Genomic DNA, 13,370 nt, shown 5'->3' with positions numbered 1-13,370 from the left:
TTCTGAGTGCTGCGTGTATATATATGTGAACTGAACAATCTTATGAGGTAAGCAGTGTTATTTGCAGAGTTGAGGACACCGAAGCACAATGAAGGGAAGTAGTTTGCATACATAACTTCACTGGGTAGAAGAGCTGGGATTCGAACCTGGCACTCTGGGTCCAGGCTCTTGACCAGTAAACCACAGGAAGGAAGGGAGGCCAACACAGACCAACAGAGGCAGAGAATTAGTACAGAGAGACTCACATCAGACCTCTTTTTAGGGCCCCCTTCCCAGCTCTTGTTCACAGGGTCGGAGCCTGCTGGGGCTTCCAGCCAGGGTACCAGAACTGCTAGAGGCATCCACCCCCAAGACCCCTAGACCCCCAAGGGGGCAGTTGACCTTGCTCCTGGGGCCCCCAGACTGGGGCTCACCAGGGCACAGTGCAGCCTTCTCCCCTGGCCTGCAGCCCAGGCTGCCAGGGACAGGTCAGACAGGTCTGGCTGGTACAGATGGATGAAGTTCTACAGCTTCCGGTGTTTGGTGCCCAAGTGCCCAGGGACCTCAGTAGCTCAGCCACACGCAAGGCCTCTGCCCACCCCATCCCAATGCCTGCCCCCACCCAGGGGGGTGGGGGTGATTACCCCGTAGACCTGGAGCCCCAGCTCAGGGTGGGTGAGTAGAAGTGAGTGTGGCCTCACCCACCCAAGCACACAGTTTGTCTCAGACTGTCCACCCCCCGGGACCACTGGAGAGAGAGAGGGTCTTCCAAAGGGAAAACTGTTCCATGTCCCTGGCCAGACTCTGCTTGCTGGCTTCCTGTCTCCAGGTTGACTGGCCCGCATGGAAGGAGGCTCCGCGCGTTGTGTCCCCAACCCCCATCTCCAGCACATCCTGTGTGCACACTTCCCTGCAGGGCCCGTCCCCGCCCGCCCCCCCGGCCTGTGGGTGTACCCAGGCCCCAAGTCATCCCACAAACGCAGACCACACCATTAAAAATAGAGCCTCTTTATTGGTACCTGTTAAGTTCAGGTACAAGGTGTTCCCACAAGCACACAGGCTGGCAAGGCCTCCTGGGCAAGAGGGCAGGCCCAGAGCCCGGGCTTCTTGGCACAGACACAGAGAAAAATGAATAAATTATAGTTCAAATATTCAGAGACAATATAGAAATTAGGATGCAAAAGTCAACCTCAGCCAACAGGCATAAAAGCCATAAGGCACCACCCCTTGCCCTGGCCAGCTGGCCTGAGGGCACAGGCAGGTGGGCCAGGCCGGAGCGCGGTGCCCAGAAAGCCCCGGGATCGTCCTCAGGGGCATGCTGTGGGCCGGCCCTGAGGCAAGCCCCTTGCTCTCTCTAGGCCTCCCGCTTCCCCTTCCTACACCGAAGGGCCCCGAACGGAGGCTGTGGCCCTTGCAGGAAGGGAGAGATGGGGCAGAGGACAGGAAGTGGAGGGGGCTGAGCGGGTCAGAAGAGGGTTTTGGTCACGGTTGGTCAGCCCGGTCCCTCCCCTGCTCAGACACAGTCCTGGGCTAGCCTCTGCCGCTCAGCCATCCAGAGCCAGGCAGCTGCCAGAGGAGACACAGGGCTCGAATCCACACCTGGCCTAGACCCGAGGCCAGGCAGGGCGGGGCTACAAGGCAGAAGGGATGGGGGACTGTGCCCCGCCCCGCCCCGCCCTCAACGTTGCCTACCGGCCAGGGTGAGAAGCCTAAGCCACCTAGTCTCCAAATAAATTATGGAAATAAATTATAGTCTTCACAGTCCAGAGGATTCAGCCACCCAGAGGGGCTAGGGCTCAGGGTGGCAGAAGCCTGGAGAGGTGCATGTTGCCAGCCCTGTCTCACAGTCTTTGGGCTAAGAAACATCATGCCCTCCTCTCCCTGGCAAGCTCCATGGAAGTAGGAGACTGTGGGCACCGGGGGCCAGGCGGCTACAGGGGAAAGCCCCCTCCCACTTTCTCTTCAGCACAGAAAGTTACAAAAATAAATAATAAATCCATCCAGAGTGTTGCATGAAAATTTGGAGTGCCCACATGGGTGAGCCAGCCAATACGAAACAGCTACATACAGGCCCCGGGGAGCCCCCAAATTATGACAGCAGCAACAGAGCTTTCGGGGCCGGGAGAAGGCACCCTAGTCCTCACACGGGCACGGGCTCGACCAGTGACGCCGGGGCAGTGTCCTCGAACAACTGGCTGTCCATGAAGGGAACCAGGCCCTCGGCAGCTGGCTCAGACAAGCCCATGATGGATTCCAAGAAGCAAACACTGGAGTCCGCCGGTGGGGAAAAGGCAGGTAGGGGAAAGTGGGGTGCGTCCAGGTTGTCCAGACTGTCAGACACCTTCCGAGAGGTGTAGTGAGGCCCCAGACTGTAGTCGGGCAGGGCCTGGAGCAGCTCAAAGGAGTCACAGGAAGACAAGCTGAGGTCCACGGAATTACTCTGACCGGCGTCCGTGCCAGGTGGCACGGAGGTGCCGGGGAGGCCGCCTTCTCCCCACCCTTCTAGGCTGCCGTTTAAGAAACAGCTGGCATCCAGGTTGGCATTTTCATCCAGGATGCCTGATGTGAGAGTAGAGCCGGAATAGCTGTGGGTCCAGCTGGCCAGGCCACCCGGGTCCCCGGTACCGAAGATATCACCTAGGTGGAAGCAGCTGAGGTTGTCGAGGTTCCCCAGGCCCGCTTCCTCCTCCTCCTCCTCCTCCTCTCCGCCCAGGTCAGAGTCACTGAAACTCAGGATCCGCTCCAGGCTATCATCATCCACACCCGGCTGGAAGCCAGGGCTGGGCAGGGCCGGGTGGGCAGGGCCGTCGGGGGGCTCGTGAGTGCCTGATGCTGTGGAGGAATCAGTCATGTCGCTGCTGCAGCTGTGGTCTCCCAGCTCGCTGCTCACAGGGGGCTTGGCCAGTGGGAAAGTGGGAGCCAGGGACTGCCCACCGGGGCTGGGGGGGCCACCCTGGGCAGGAGCCTCCAGCTCTCCAAGGCTCTCAGCCCCCTCCTCCAGCTGCAGGCGGGTGAGCGTGTGGATAAAATGGGTCTGAACTCGCGCCTGATTAAATTCCACGCGGCCCTTGGGGTTCTCACAGCCCTCCTTGCAGCAGCCACAGGGGAACGCCGTGTGGTCCATCTGCAGAGAAGGCAGAAGCACGAGTGAGGATCCTGAGGTGCCCAGAGAAGCCTCCAAGCTCAGGCTCCCCATCCCAGCCCAGCCCTGCCACCATACCTGGCACTTGATGCCCGCCAGGCTGCAGCTGCAGGTCTCAGGGTCACAGACTCTGTCGCAGTGACAGCCACAATCCTCCCGGGACTGGCGCAGAGCCTGCAGCTCCCGCTTCTCCTCCCGATCGATCTTCCGCACGCCGGCGGCACGCAGCAGGGCCCGCCGCTTCCGGGCTGGGTAGGGCTGTAGGAAGGTCATTTCCTCCAGCCGGCCACCTGCCACAGCCGCCGCCAACTCCTCATCCACGGAGGCGTCATCGATGGTGTCCACTGTCAGGGGCAGGCCAGCCTCCACCTCAGGCACCCCCGCATCTGCAAGCTGCATCCAGGGGAGAGAAGAGGGGTGTGAGAGGCACAGACACGTGGTCTTAGTCCCCTCAGCCACCAGCCACTCAACAGACTGCCCATGTGCTTCCTCTGGGCTGGGCACTGTGCATTCCACAGTGGCCAGGGCAGCCAAGAACACTGCCTCAGCACATCTGCAAAGCAATTTCCTGTTCGTGTCATTTCCCAGTTCGAGGACAAGTGCCTTCCCCCAGCCAGATACACTGACCCCCACTGTCCGTCAATTCCACATCCCCCTCCCGGGTGAGGTCAGACAGAGCCAGGCACCACGCCCCAGCCCCTGCCTCAAACCCGAGCCCTCCCACACCTCACTCTGCCTGCAGAGAATCCAGGCAACGGATCCCGATCAAGCCATTGCTGGCCCCAGGAGCCTCTTTCCCCAAATACATGAGGAGCAAACCAGCCTGCCCCTCCCCTCAAGGCCAGGACTTGAGGAGCTGCCCCACCGTGAGCCTCAGAGGGATTTCCCTACCTTGCTTCGAAGCACCTCCAGTTTCTCCTCCTTCAAGCGTAGGCGGAGCTTCTCGTGCCGTGCCCGGGCCTGCTCCTGTGTAAACTCAGCCAAGGAGAAGCGGCGGCAGGCGCTGTGGCGAGGGGCCATGCCCAGAGTGCAGCCGCCACGGCTGGGCACACTGGTGAAGCCCTGACACCGAGGGAAGTAGAAGACGGTGATGCCATCGAAGGCCACTCGGCCCGGGCGCTTCCGGGGAGCCCGCTTCAGGATGGACAGGGCTGGAAGGCAGGCAGGGAGGGGTAGGCATGAGTTCTCTGCGAGGTACAGCACAGCCCCCTGCCAGATGATGCTGAACGATCTCTCCACACCTTCTCCTCTGTCCTCCCATCACCCCCCGCCCTGCCCCACGAAGACATGGGTTCAAATTTAGGAGCCAACCTGGCTGTGATTAGAGTTGGTAAAATTGAACACTACTCCTAAGTCAACACTGGCTTACTGTTACTGACAGCTGAAATGCGGGCAATTGTAAGATTAAAGATCTTTCCCATTTTTATCAGCCCATTATACATCCCTTGCAGTTTGCTATAGTTTTCTAATTAATTTGTTGGAACTCTTTATATATGCTATTAGAGACATTAATCATCACTCTAGCCTATCAGTGAAAATATTTTAGTCTTTCATTTTTGTTCATGGCATTTTACAAAATTCTAAGGTTTAACGAATCAAAAATATATTGATCTTTTCCTTCATAGATTCTGTATTTTGCAGCGGGCTTAGAAAGGCCTTCCCTGAATAAGTTATATATATGCTACATATACATAAGTATATTATTGCTTTTTATTAGGTTGAACCAAGAGAAATTACCATAAAGTAGTTGAATATTAGAAATTCCATTTATCTCAACTTAATATGCTAATTTTGTACACAACTACCTGAGGGCATTGCCTTTTAAAAGGCTTTCGGTTTATATTCTTGAATTTATCAGGTAGCCAACCATTGGCAAGTAATGGCAATTTGGTCTGTCCCAATGTAATACACAGAATTCTTATTCTCTCTGCTAATTGAATTGGCTAGCACTTCCTGAACAATGTTAACTAACAGAGGTGACAGATAGCATCCTCATCTTGTTCCTGATTTAGTGGGAAATGCTTCCAGGATTTCCTCAGTAATCAGAATCAGCTTCTGGGATGAAACCTATTTTTTTTTTTTTTAAACATTTAAGTAGAATTCACTTATCCCTATCTTACCAAGAATCTTATCTAGAAGGAACATTACGTTTTATCAAAGACTCCTTCAGCATCTAGAGTAGCTCTTATAGTTACCCTCCTCCAACATAGTCAAGTTTGTAAACTATGAGGCTAGATTTTATAATATTAAACCACCCTTGTCCTTCCAGCATAAACCCACCATCATTTCATCAATCAATGTTCTGTTAGAATCTATGTGCTAAGAATCCTACTGTTTTATGTGTAATGCAGATATACATATAGTACATAAGCAGATACCGTTCATATCTGTGGTAGTAAAATACTAGGGGGGAAGGGGGATTAGAAAAAAAATGTCTAAAAGGCTCCCTGTGGTCGGGGGGAGTGATAATACTAAGTTGGGTCGAGAAACAGTGCTCCGGGGCCAGCTTTGTCAGTTTGGAGTCAGAATTACGCCAGCTGGAAAAATAACTGGGAAAAAACCTTTCACGCTGCTCAGGCAAAGCCAGGCAGCATTTTGACAGGGGAGGGACCGGCCTGACTGGCCTCGCAGCGGAGAAGTGCGGGCGTGGGACTCTGGCAGAGCAGCTGGAAGGAGGACAGGGCGAGAGCCGGAGAAACGAAACTGGAACAGAAGGGAGGAGCTGGGGCGGGAAGGCTGAGGGCCACTCTCAGGAGCTCTGTTCTGAATGTCATGACTTTGAAGCACGGGAGTCCCAAGGTCGAAGGTGAATGTGGCCTGGGCCAACTGCCTCTGGACAATGGGCATTCCTAAGTGACCACTGCATTCCGGGAAGCGGGCGAGGCGGGGATCCAAGTAGGGGAGCTAAAGCCATGGGGACACAACCCCCAGGGGCCCGGATGGCTCTGTCACAAGCCTCCCGGTTTCATCTTTAGGAAAGGGATGTGGTGTGGTTCCCAGGGGAGCGGGGACTCACGGGGGGAACTTTGGGGGCCACCGACGTTTCCATCAGGCAGGGGCATCTGATCCCAGGGCCCTTCCTCTTCCAGATCCCAGGCCAGGGAGACCGAGGAGCTTGGGGAGCAGGAGCCGGAACGGTGGCCCGAGGACAAAGATGAGGATGAGCAGAGCGAGGAGTCATCCTCTTCCAACTGGTCAAACTTCCTCTTCAGCAGCCCGGTCATGGTGGGTCCAGGGGTGCTCTGCAGTCCGGGCACTGACAGACTGGAATAGGAAGGAGGACGCTCTCAGTGGCAGCCCTGGGGCTGAGAGGCGGGCTCAGCTACCATCGAGGTGTCCCCGGCCCTCCCGCCCTGGCCCTGGGAGCTCCCTGGGAGGCTTCTCAGCACAGGACAGAGCGCTAAGGCCCAGACCTTGTCCTGGCACCTGCAGACTCCCAGCACTGTGCCAGAAAGCCCTCCCAGGACACTGCCGGGCACCTTCCGCACTACCTCCTGCAGCCCACCTCCGCACGCGTACACACAGACTAGCAGATGGACCGACAGACCTCTGCCCAGCCTTGATCATTCCCCGACAGGAGTCCTGGGGGCTGACTCACCGGCTGGGTGATTCACACAGCTCGCATCTGTGCGCCTTTGTGTGTGTGTGTGGCTGTCTGCGGACCATGGCTCTGCTTCCTCACCACCCCCCACCCGCCCCAGCGCTCCCACAGGCACACTGCCCCGCAGACTCCCGGCAGCTGCGGGCCCTTACTCCGGGGCCAGGCTAGCCAGGATACTCAGGCGAACCGGCTGGCTTTGACGCTGGCCCTGATTCCCAGGACTTTCCTGAGTCCCTCCTCTCCTGGGAAGGACCTGCTCAGACTTTCCCTCAGAAACCCCCAGCTCGGCAGAAGTCCCCTGTCTCCAGTCCTGACTATGGGACCCGGGGCCATGCAGGCTTCATGTTTCTTTCCCATCTCCTGGTTGGTCTGAAAGAGTCACCAACATCTGCCTTCTACTCCAGTATCTAGCTCTGTTTGTTTGAATTAACTTCCAATGGAAATTATTTTTTCCCCTTTAAAAAAACCCCCGAAACTCGTCTAGTAAAACTGACCTGCCAAGACAATGTGCCATTCTCTCTAGTCTGTAGCTTGGTGACTTGGAGCACCCAGGACATACCACTCATGGCTCCCTTTGAAGGTCTCACCCCTCTGTGGGAGTGCAGCCAGACTCCGAGAACCTGGCTAGCCCCATCCGAGTGGCATGGCGGGGAACTGGGGTTCCTTCCCTGAAATGCCAACGCAAATAACAGTCCCTTCTGCTGCTTGGGAATCCCCAAAGGAGTCAGTCCTAAGGGCTGACCACAGCCAGCTACCTTGTCTCTGCACATCCGGTGGCACTCGGAGCTGGGCCCCCAGGAGGTCACCAGGAGGAAGGGGAAACGATGCAGAGGCCCCAGGGCTGAGGAGCCCCTCCCCCACGGCCATCACAGGAAATGAGAGAGAACAGGAAAAACCAACCAGAAGGCCGGCGATCCACCCCCTCAGGTATCCTTTCAAATACCCCTTTCCCCCTTTGCCAAACCGCGCACAAAGTCCCTGGATTTTAGACACAGAGGGTGTGCTGTCAATCAACTTACTAGATAAAATTCTTTCCAGGGACAACCTCTCCCTGCAGGAACAAGAGAAGCGCCAGAGAGCTCCCCTCCTTGCAAACTCTCCACGTTGGGCCCCGGAGAAAGAGGACACACAGGTGTTTCCGGGGGCTTCTGAGCGGGTAGTTTCTCAGGCCTGGCACCCCCCTCCCAGGGTCAAACCACAAACAAAAACAACCCAGCTCCCAGCTGACCCGCAGGCTCCCCCAGGAGAGGGAGCAACTTCGTGACCCAGAGCCAGGCGTGCACATTCATACACACACGCAGACCTGGGACACTCAGACACAGATGGACAAACCACAGCCAGGCACTGTCCCCTCCAGTGTACTGCTAGGAGAATTCATCCTTTCCCAAGCTCCAGACGTGTCTGCAGGGTACCGAAGGCCTCCCTCATCTCTCGCCCAAGCCCAAGACCCATCCCCGCAAGCCAAATGCCCACTTGGTATTCCTGCCTGGCTGTTCCCTAGAAACATAAAATTCTGCAGGCCCCAAATCGAACCCCTTGTCTCTGTTCCCCACCCCCCCACCCGTGCCATCTGTTCCTCTTCCTGTGTTCCCTATCTTAGTAACAGCACTGCCACCCACCCAGTTACTCAAGCCAGAAACCTGCAGCCATCCTCAACTCCTTCCTCCCTCTCCCTGCATCCACATCCAGCCACACATTAGCTCACTTAATCCGCACAAGGCCAGGCACAGACTCGGTCGGTATCCCGGAGGCCGCCCAGCGTAGGCTTAAGGACCTTGGCTCCAGAGCCAGACTGCCTGCATTTGAACCCTGGCGGAGCTCCTAGAGCGGAGTGACCCTGGGCAAGTTCCTTAACCTCGCCACTCCAACCCTTTGTCTTGAAACCTCTTCCATGAATGAATGCATGTCAAATCCTCAGCGGTCAGTGCTTGGTGAATACGTCATTCTACACCGTGAAAAGAAGAATGAGCTGCAGGACGCACACAACACAGATGAATCTCACCGATACCATGTGGGTGAAAGAAGTCAGACACCAGAACACACATGCACGTGAAAGAAGCTCAAGAGAAGGCAAACCCAGTCAGTGATGACACCAGTCAGAATAGGGGTTACAGGGCGGGAGGGGAAGGGTGCACTGGGGACGGCCGTGAGGGAATCTTCTGGCGGGGGAAAGGGGGTGGCGTGGCAAGGGGGAAGCAGTCTGGAAATGGTGTCAGATGGTCTGGGTTCAGGTTTGTTCCATGGGTGTCTAAAACCATAAAAATCCACCTAGCTGCACACATAAGATTCATATACTTCAAGCATTTTATGTATGTCACCTACAATTTTAAAAGTTTATTACCCTTATGTGTCTGTCCCCACTGCCTCGGCCTCTGTCCTCTCCCCATCACCGTTCTTTACCCTGCGGCCAGAGCGACCTTCTCGCATCCCTTCCCGACCTGCCTCCCACAGGTGTAGAATCACTCCCACACTCCCCTTAGGGCAGCTTGCCCTTAGCATCAAGTCTAGAACCCCACGAGAGGCTGAGGCAGGCCTAGCAGCTGCCTCTCCTCCAGACCCGTGTTGTGCGAGTCTCCCCAACCCCCTCTCACTTTATACTCCAGCTGACCTTGTGGTCCCCCAATGGCCATGACCCGCTCACTTCCTGGGATTTGCAGAAGTGGGGACCCAGCCTCACCCCCCTTTAGAAATCATCCCCAAGAGGGCCTCCCTGAAACCCCCACTCCTCCTCACTGACAGCACGCCTCGCGGGCTGGGATTCCCACCCACATCACAGCTGGGGGCCCCCCAGCCTGGCTGCCATTGTGCCTATGCCTAGAACAGAGTCTGGCACACAGAAGGCACCTGAGGACCATCAAAGGTGGGCACTTTGTATCAGGTATAAACACAGAAACGAGATTAAGCACAGGAAGCCTTTGCGGGGGGGTGGGGGGGCACAAGCGGTCAGTGTGATCTAATGCTCCTGTCACAGTTAGTTTAAGGGTGGTGGGCACACGCCCCTCCCCCAGCCTGCAGCAGCAGGCTGAACAAGAATGGTACCTAGAAGGGGTGGTTCTGAGGGAGAAGAAAGCTCAGGCTGCAGGCAGGTGCCAACGCAGGCATCTCGGAGACTCTCAGTTCCCCGTGAGTAAACAAACAGCGATGTCAAGGAAGCAGGTTCCAGCCTGACACCTCGGTTTTGCCTCAGGAATACGTACTGAATGGGAACTTCAGGTGAAGGGTTACAAGCTCCAAGGCTGCAGACCGAGAAACCAGGGTACAAAGGAAGCTAAGGCCGCGCCGCAGGTTTTGTGATGAACCCCAGCAGGACCTGCAGGCCTGGATTGGAATGAGAAGTGATCTCCTCTTTGATACTCCTTTGGGGTGGGGGGAGGGGGAGGAGCCACTGTCCCACCTGGGAATCCAGAGGCTGAGAGCCGCAGAGGCAGGAGATAAGACAAAAAGACTCAGCCAGAGACGAGGAGAGGCCAAGTCAGAAAAAGGAATGAAAGATAGTGGAAGAGTCCAAGAAAAGTGTCAGACAGTGAGTCAGAGGGTGGGGGAGGGGCCCCCAGCAGCTACCCAGGAATCAAGATCCCAACCGCGGCACCGTTCCCAGGGCGAGCACAGCCCCCTCCTAGGGTCCTGGAGGAAGGAAAAGCAATTCCCAGGAGCTGGCGCAGACAGAAACACCACACCCCCAGGAGCCCCGGAGACAGGCGCTGAATCAAAGAGAACGAGGCTTCTTCCGGCTCTGCCTGGGCCCTGAGAACCGTGCCGCCTTCCTGCCACCACACACAGGAGCTGACAGCCCAGCGCGAGGGGGGCACACCTCCCCGCCCTACTCACCACAACTATCTCCACACTCAGGCCTCACTCTGTGAATCCAGGGAAGGCCACCTCACCCTGGGAACCAAACAAACAAAGGCTACTTGGGCAGGGGGAGGGGGGGCGGCAATCTCAGGGCCTCTGAAAAGTCACACCAACTCCTCTGTGTGCCTCAGCTGTCCCAAGGCCCCCACCCCCACCCCCAGCTAGTGCTGGGGAGGGGGCACCTTCAGCAGCCTCCATCCAACTCCAAGAATCTGAAGAATGTGTCTTTTAACCTCAGAGACCAGACCCCAGCCCCGGGGCGGGGGGGGGGGGGGGGGGGGCGGGGGCGGTCAGCTTCCCCTAATACCTGAGGTCACTTGACCCCAGGCCCTAAAGAACTACTTCCTGGGAGAAGGGGAGGGCATCTCTGAGCACCTCGGGGAGCCCCCAATGGGACTGGCTGGACAAACAGCCTGGGCAGCCCAGGGAGGGCAGACAGGAAGTCCTGGCACACCCCTCCCCCACCTCTCCGTCTGCGAGTGATGGGGGGAGGAGACAGTTCCTCAGCCTTGGCCTCCAGGGCCTGGCACTGGGTACCTGCCAAATGTTTGCTTGGCTACGTGAGGCAATTGCTTCTGCAGCAAAGAAGCTGCACCTGACAGCAACCGCTTCCTCAGCCCCACCAGGCCTTCTTCACGCTCATTCATTCATTCATTCATTCAGCAAATACTTATTGGGCTCCTGTGACAGGCTGAGCACCGTTCAGGCACCTGGGCACAGAGGGTGCAGGACGGACACTGAGTGCTGCCCCTTGCAGTTCCGAGTTGAGCGTAGCCAGGGTTTACGAGCCCCGCGTTGTGGCGCGCTGTGATGGAGGGTGGAAGGGGTGGGCTGTAGGGGTGCAGCTGGGGGGTGAGGACAGGTCCCTCCGGGGAAGGGAAGCAGAAAGTGTCCCAGGGAGGGGGCGCAGCAGGAGTGGGGGGCTTGAAAAAGGGAGAGCCAGAGGGGCGAGCGGGAAGGGGCTGGGCGGACAGGGTAGGGGGGCGGGTGGGGAGGCAGATCCAGCCTCCCAGGGCAGGCTTTAGCCTGAGGGCACAGGAAGCCACCGCAGGGTTTCAGAAGGGAGTGACAAAACCAGATTTGCATTTTAAAAAGATGGCTCACAGCCGGGACCGGAGGGGGTGTGACCGGTTCCACCGCGGAGCCTGAGCTAGGTGAGATGACAGGACAGGGGCAAGGAAGAGAGAGGAATGGACTTGGTGACCTCGGGATGCGGAGACCGCAGCGGACAGTGAGGTCAAGGGTTTGGGGGTGAGGGGACGAGTCCGATCCTCTGGGACAGGGGTGACGTGTGTCTGGAGGTGTCGGGTGGGCCGCGGAGCTGGGGAGGGACCCTCTGTGTCAGCAGTGTGGGCTCTACGTGTGACTGTGCCAGGGAGCAGGAGTGACTAAGTGTGTGACGGCGGCTGTGGAGTGGGCATCTCCACAGTGCGAGCCGGTGCAAAAGCCCCCGGGGACGGGAAACTGAGGACCGGGAGGAAGTACGTGCTGGAGAAGAGAGAGGCAGTGCGTGGGAGACGGCCTACGCGTGCCCCAGGATGGCCGGGGAGGCTGCGCCCGTGACTCACAGTGGTGGCCTCTGCGTGTGACGGCGACTGACAAACAGGTGAGCGTACGACACAATCCCTCCTCCCTCGCTCCCTCCCGGGGTCCGTGACTCACGGAGCCTCCTCCTCCTCCTCGCTCATCCCTCCACTCCCTCCCTGATCCCCGCCTCCCAGGGGCGCCGGGCACGCGCCGGCAGCCCCAGCATCCGCCCCCGGGGGGAGCCCGAGGAAAAAAACGACAAATGTCACCTGCTCCGGCCACGAGAGGAACTTCTGAAAAGTTCTCAGGCAACTGGGTCAAAAGGAAACTCACCCGCGGACACACGCACCTCGTCACCCAGCCACCGTGCGCAGCCTCGGCTCGGCCGCCCCCGGCGCAAGGCCCGGGGCGCCGCGACTTCTCGGGGTGCGGGCGGCGGGGCCGGGGAGGGGAGCAGAAAACCTGCGCCTCTCCGCCCCTGCCTCCCTGCCCCGGACCCCATCGGTGTCACGCAGTCTCGGGCCCGACTGGGCTGTCCTTGCCCCCGCTCCCACTCGAGGTGTCAGGGGGCAAACAGCAGGGGCCGGAGGGGCAGCGTCACCTGCGCGGGACGCCCCCTCCCCAAAGTCCCGTCCGGTCCGGCCGAGAGCCCCCTCCGCGCTTACCTGCCAGCCAGGCGCTCTCCAGGTACCCTGACGCGACCCGCGTCCCGGCCGGGGCGCCCTCCGTACCGCGACCCTGAGTTCGCTCGGCCGGCAGCCGTCGGCCCAGCCTCCCCTGGCTCTGCGGATCCGGCAGCGGCGGCGGCGGGAGACTGTCTGCGCGGCCCCGCCCGCCGCTCCGCCCTCGTCGTCAGTGGAAAACTCCGGGGCTGGCCGCGCTGACGCACGCCCGGCCGCCGGCCAGGCCTCCCGCCGCCCCGCCCCGGAGGCACCGCCCCCTCCCCCGCCCCAGCCGGGCGCTGCGGCCGCCGGCCGCCCTGCTCCCGCCAAGGCCTCCCCTGACGGCGGGCCAACTCTCCCAGTGTGACTGCGCAGGGGAAAGTGTGTGCACACCCCGGCGGCGAGTGCTGACCCCAGGAGCCCCCCGCCGCCCCTCTTCCCGACCGCAGATGCCACCCTACTCACCCTGCGTCCCTTGAGCGTTTCTGCCTCTCACCTTTGCTGCAGCCGGTCCTCTCTCCTGGAATGCCTTTCTGCCCCCTCTCTGCTTCCCAGAACCCCATCGCCTGGAAGGCCTCTGCTTCCAATGCCTCCTCCAGGGAGCCTT

At 58.7% G+C, this 13,370-nt stretch overlaps 1 protein-coding gene across 1 annotated transcript; it reads right to left on the bottom strand.

Moving 5' to 3' along the window:
• Window positions 1–988: 988 nt before the first annotated feature.
• CSRNP1 (cysteine and serine rich nuclear protein 1) lies at window positions 989–12,931 on the bottom strand. Its single transcript, XM_054595007.1, has 5 exons — window positions 12,767–12,931; window positions 6,138–6,385; window positions 4,013–4,272; window positions 3,200–3,514; window positions 989–3,103 (listed from the first exon to the last, which is right to left on the bottom strand). Exons 2-5 carry the CDS (start codon window positions 6,343–6,345, stop codon window positions 2,120–2,122), a joined length of 1,767 nt encoding a protein of 588 aa, XP_054450982.1. The 5' UTR covers window positions 6,346–6,385; window positions 12,767–12,931; the 3' UTR covers window positions 989–2,119.
• Window positions 12,932–13,370: the final 439 nt, after the last annotated feature.

This window comes from Pteronotus mesoamericanus, unplaced genomic scaffold (genome assembly GCF_021234165.1).
Source record: "Pteronotus mesoamericanus isolate MK-2021 breed Mesoamerican mustached bat unplaced genomic scaffold, CSHL_Meso_final scaffold_54, whole genome shotgun sequence".
Taxonomy (NCBI): domain Eukaryota; kingdom Metazoa; phylum Chordata; class Mammalia; order Chiroptera; family Mormoopidae; genus Pteronotus; species Pteronotus mesoamericanus.
Note: the sequence above shows the minus strand (reverse complement) of the source record. Positions and strands in the feature narration are given on the sequence as shown.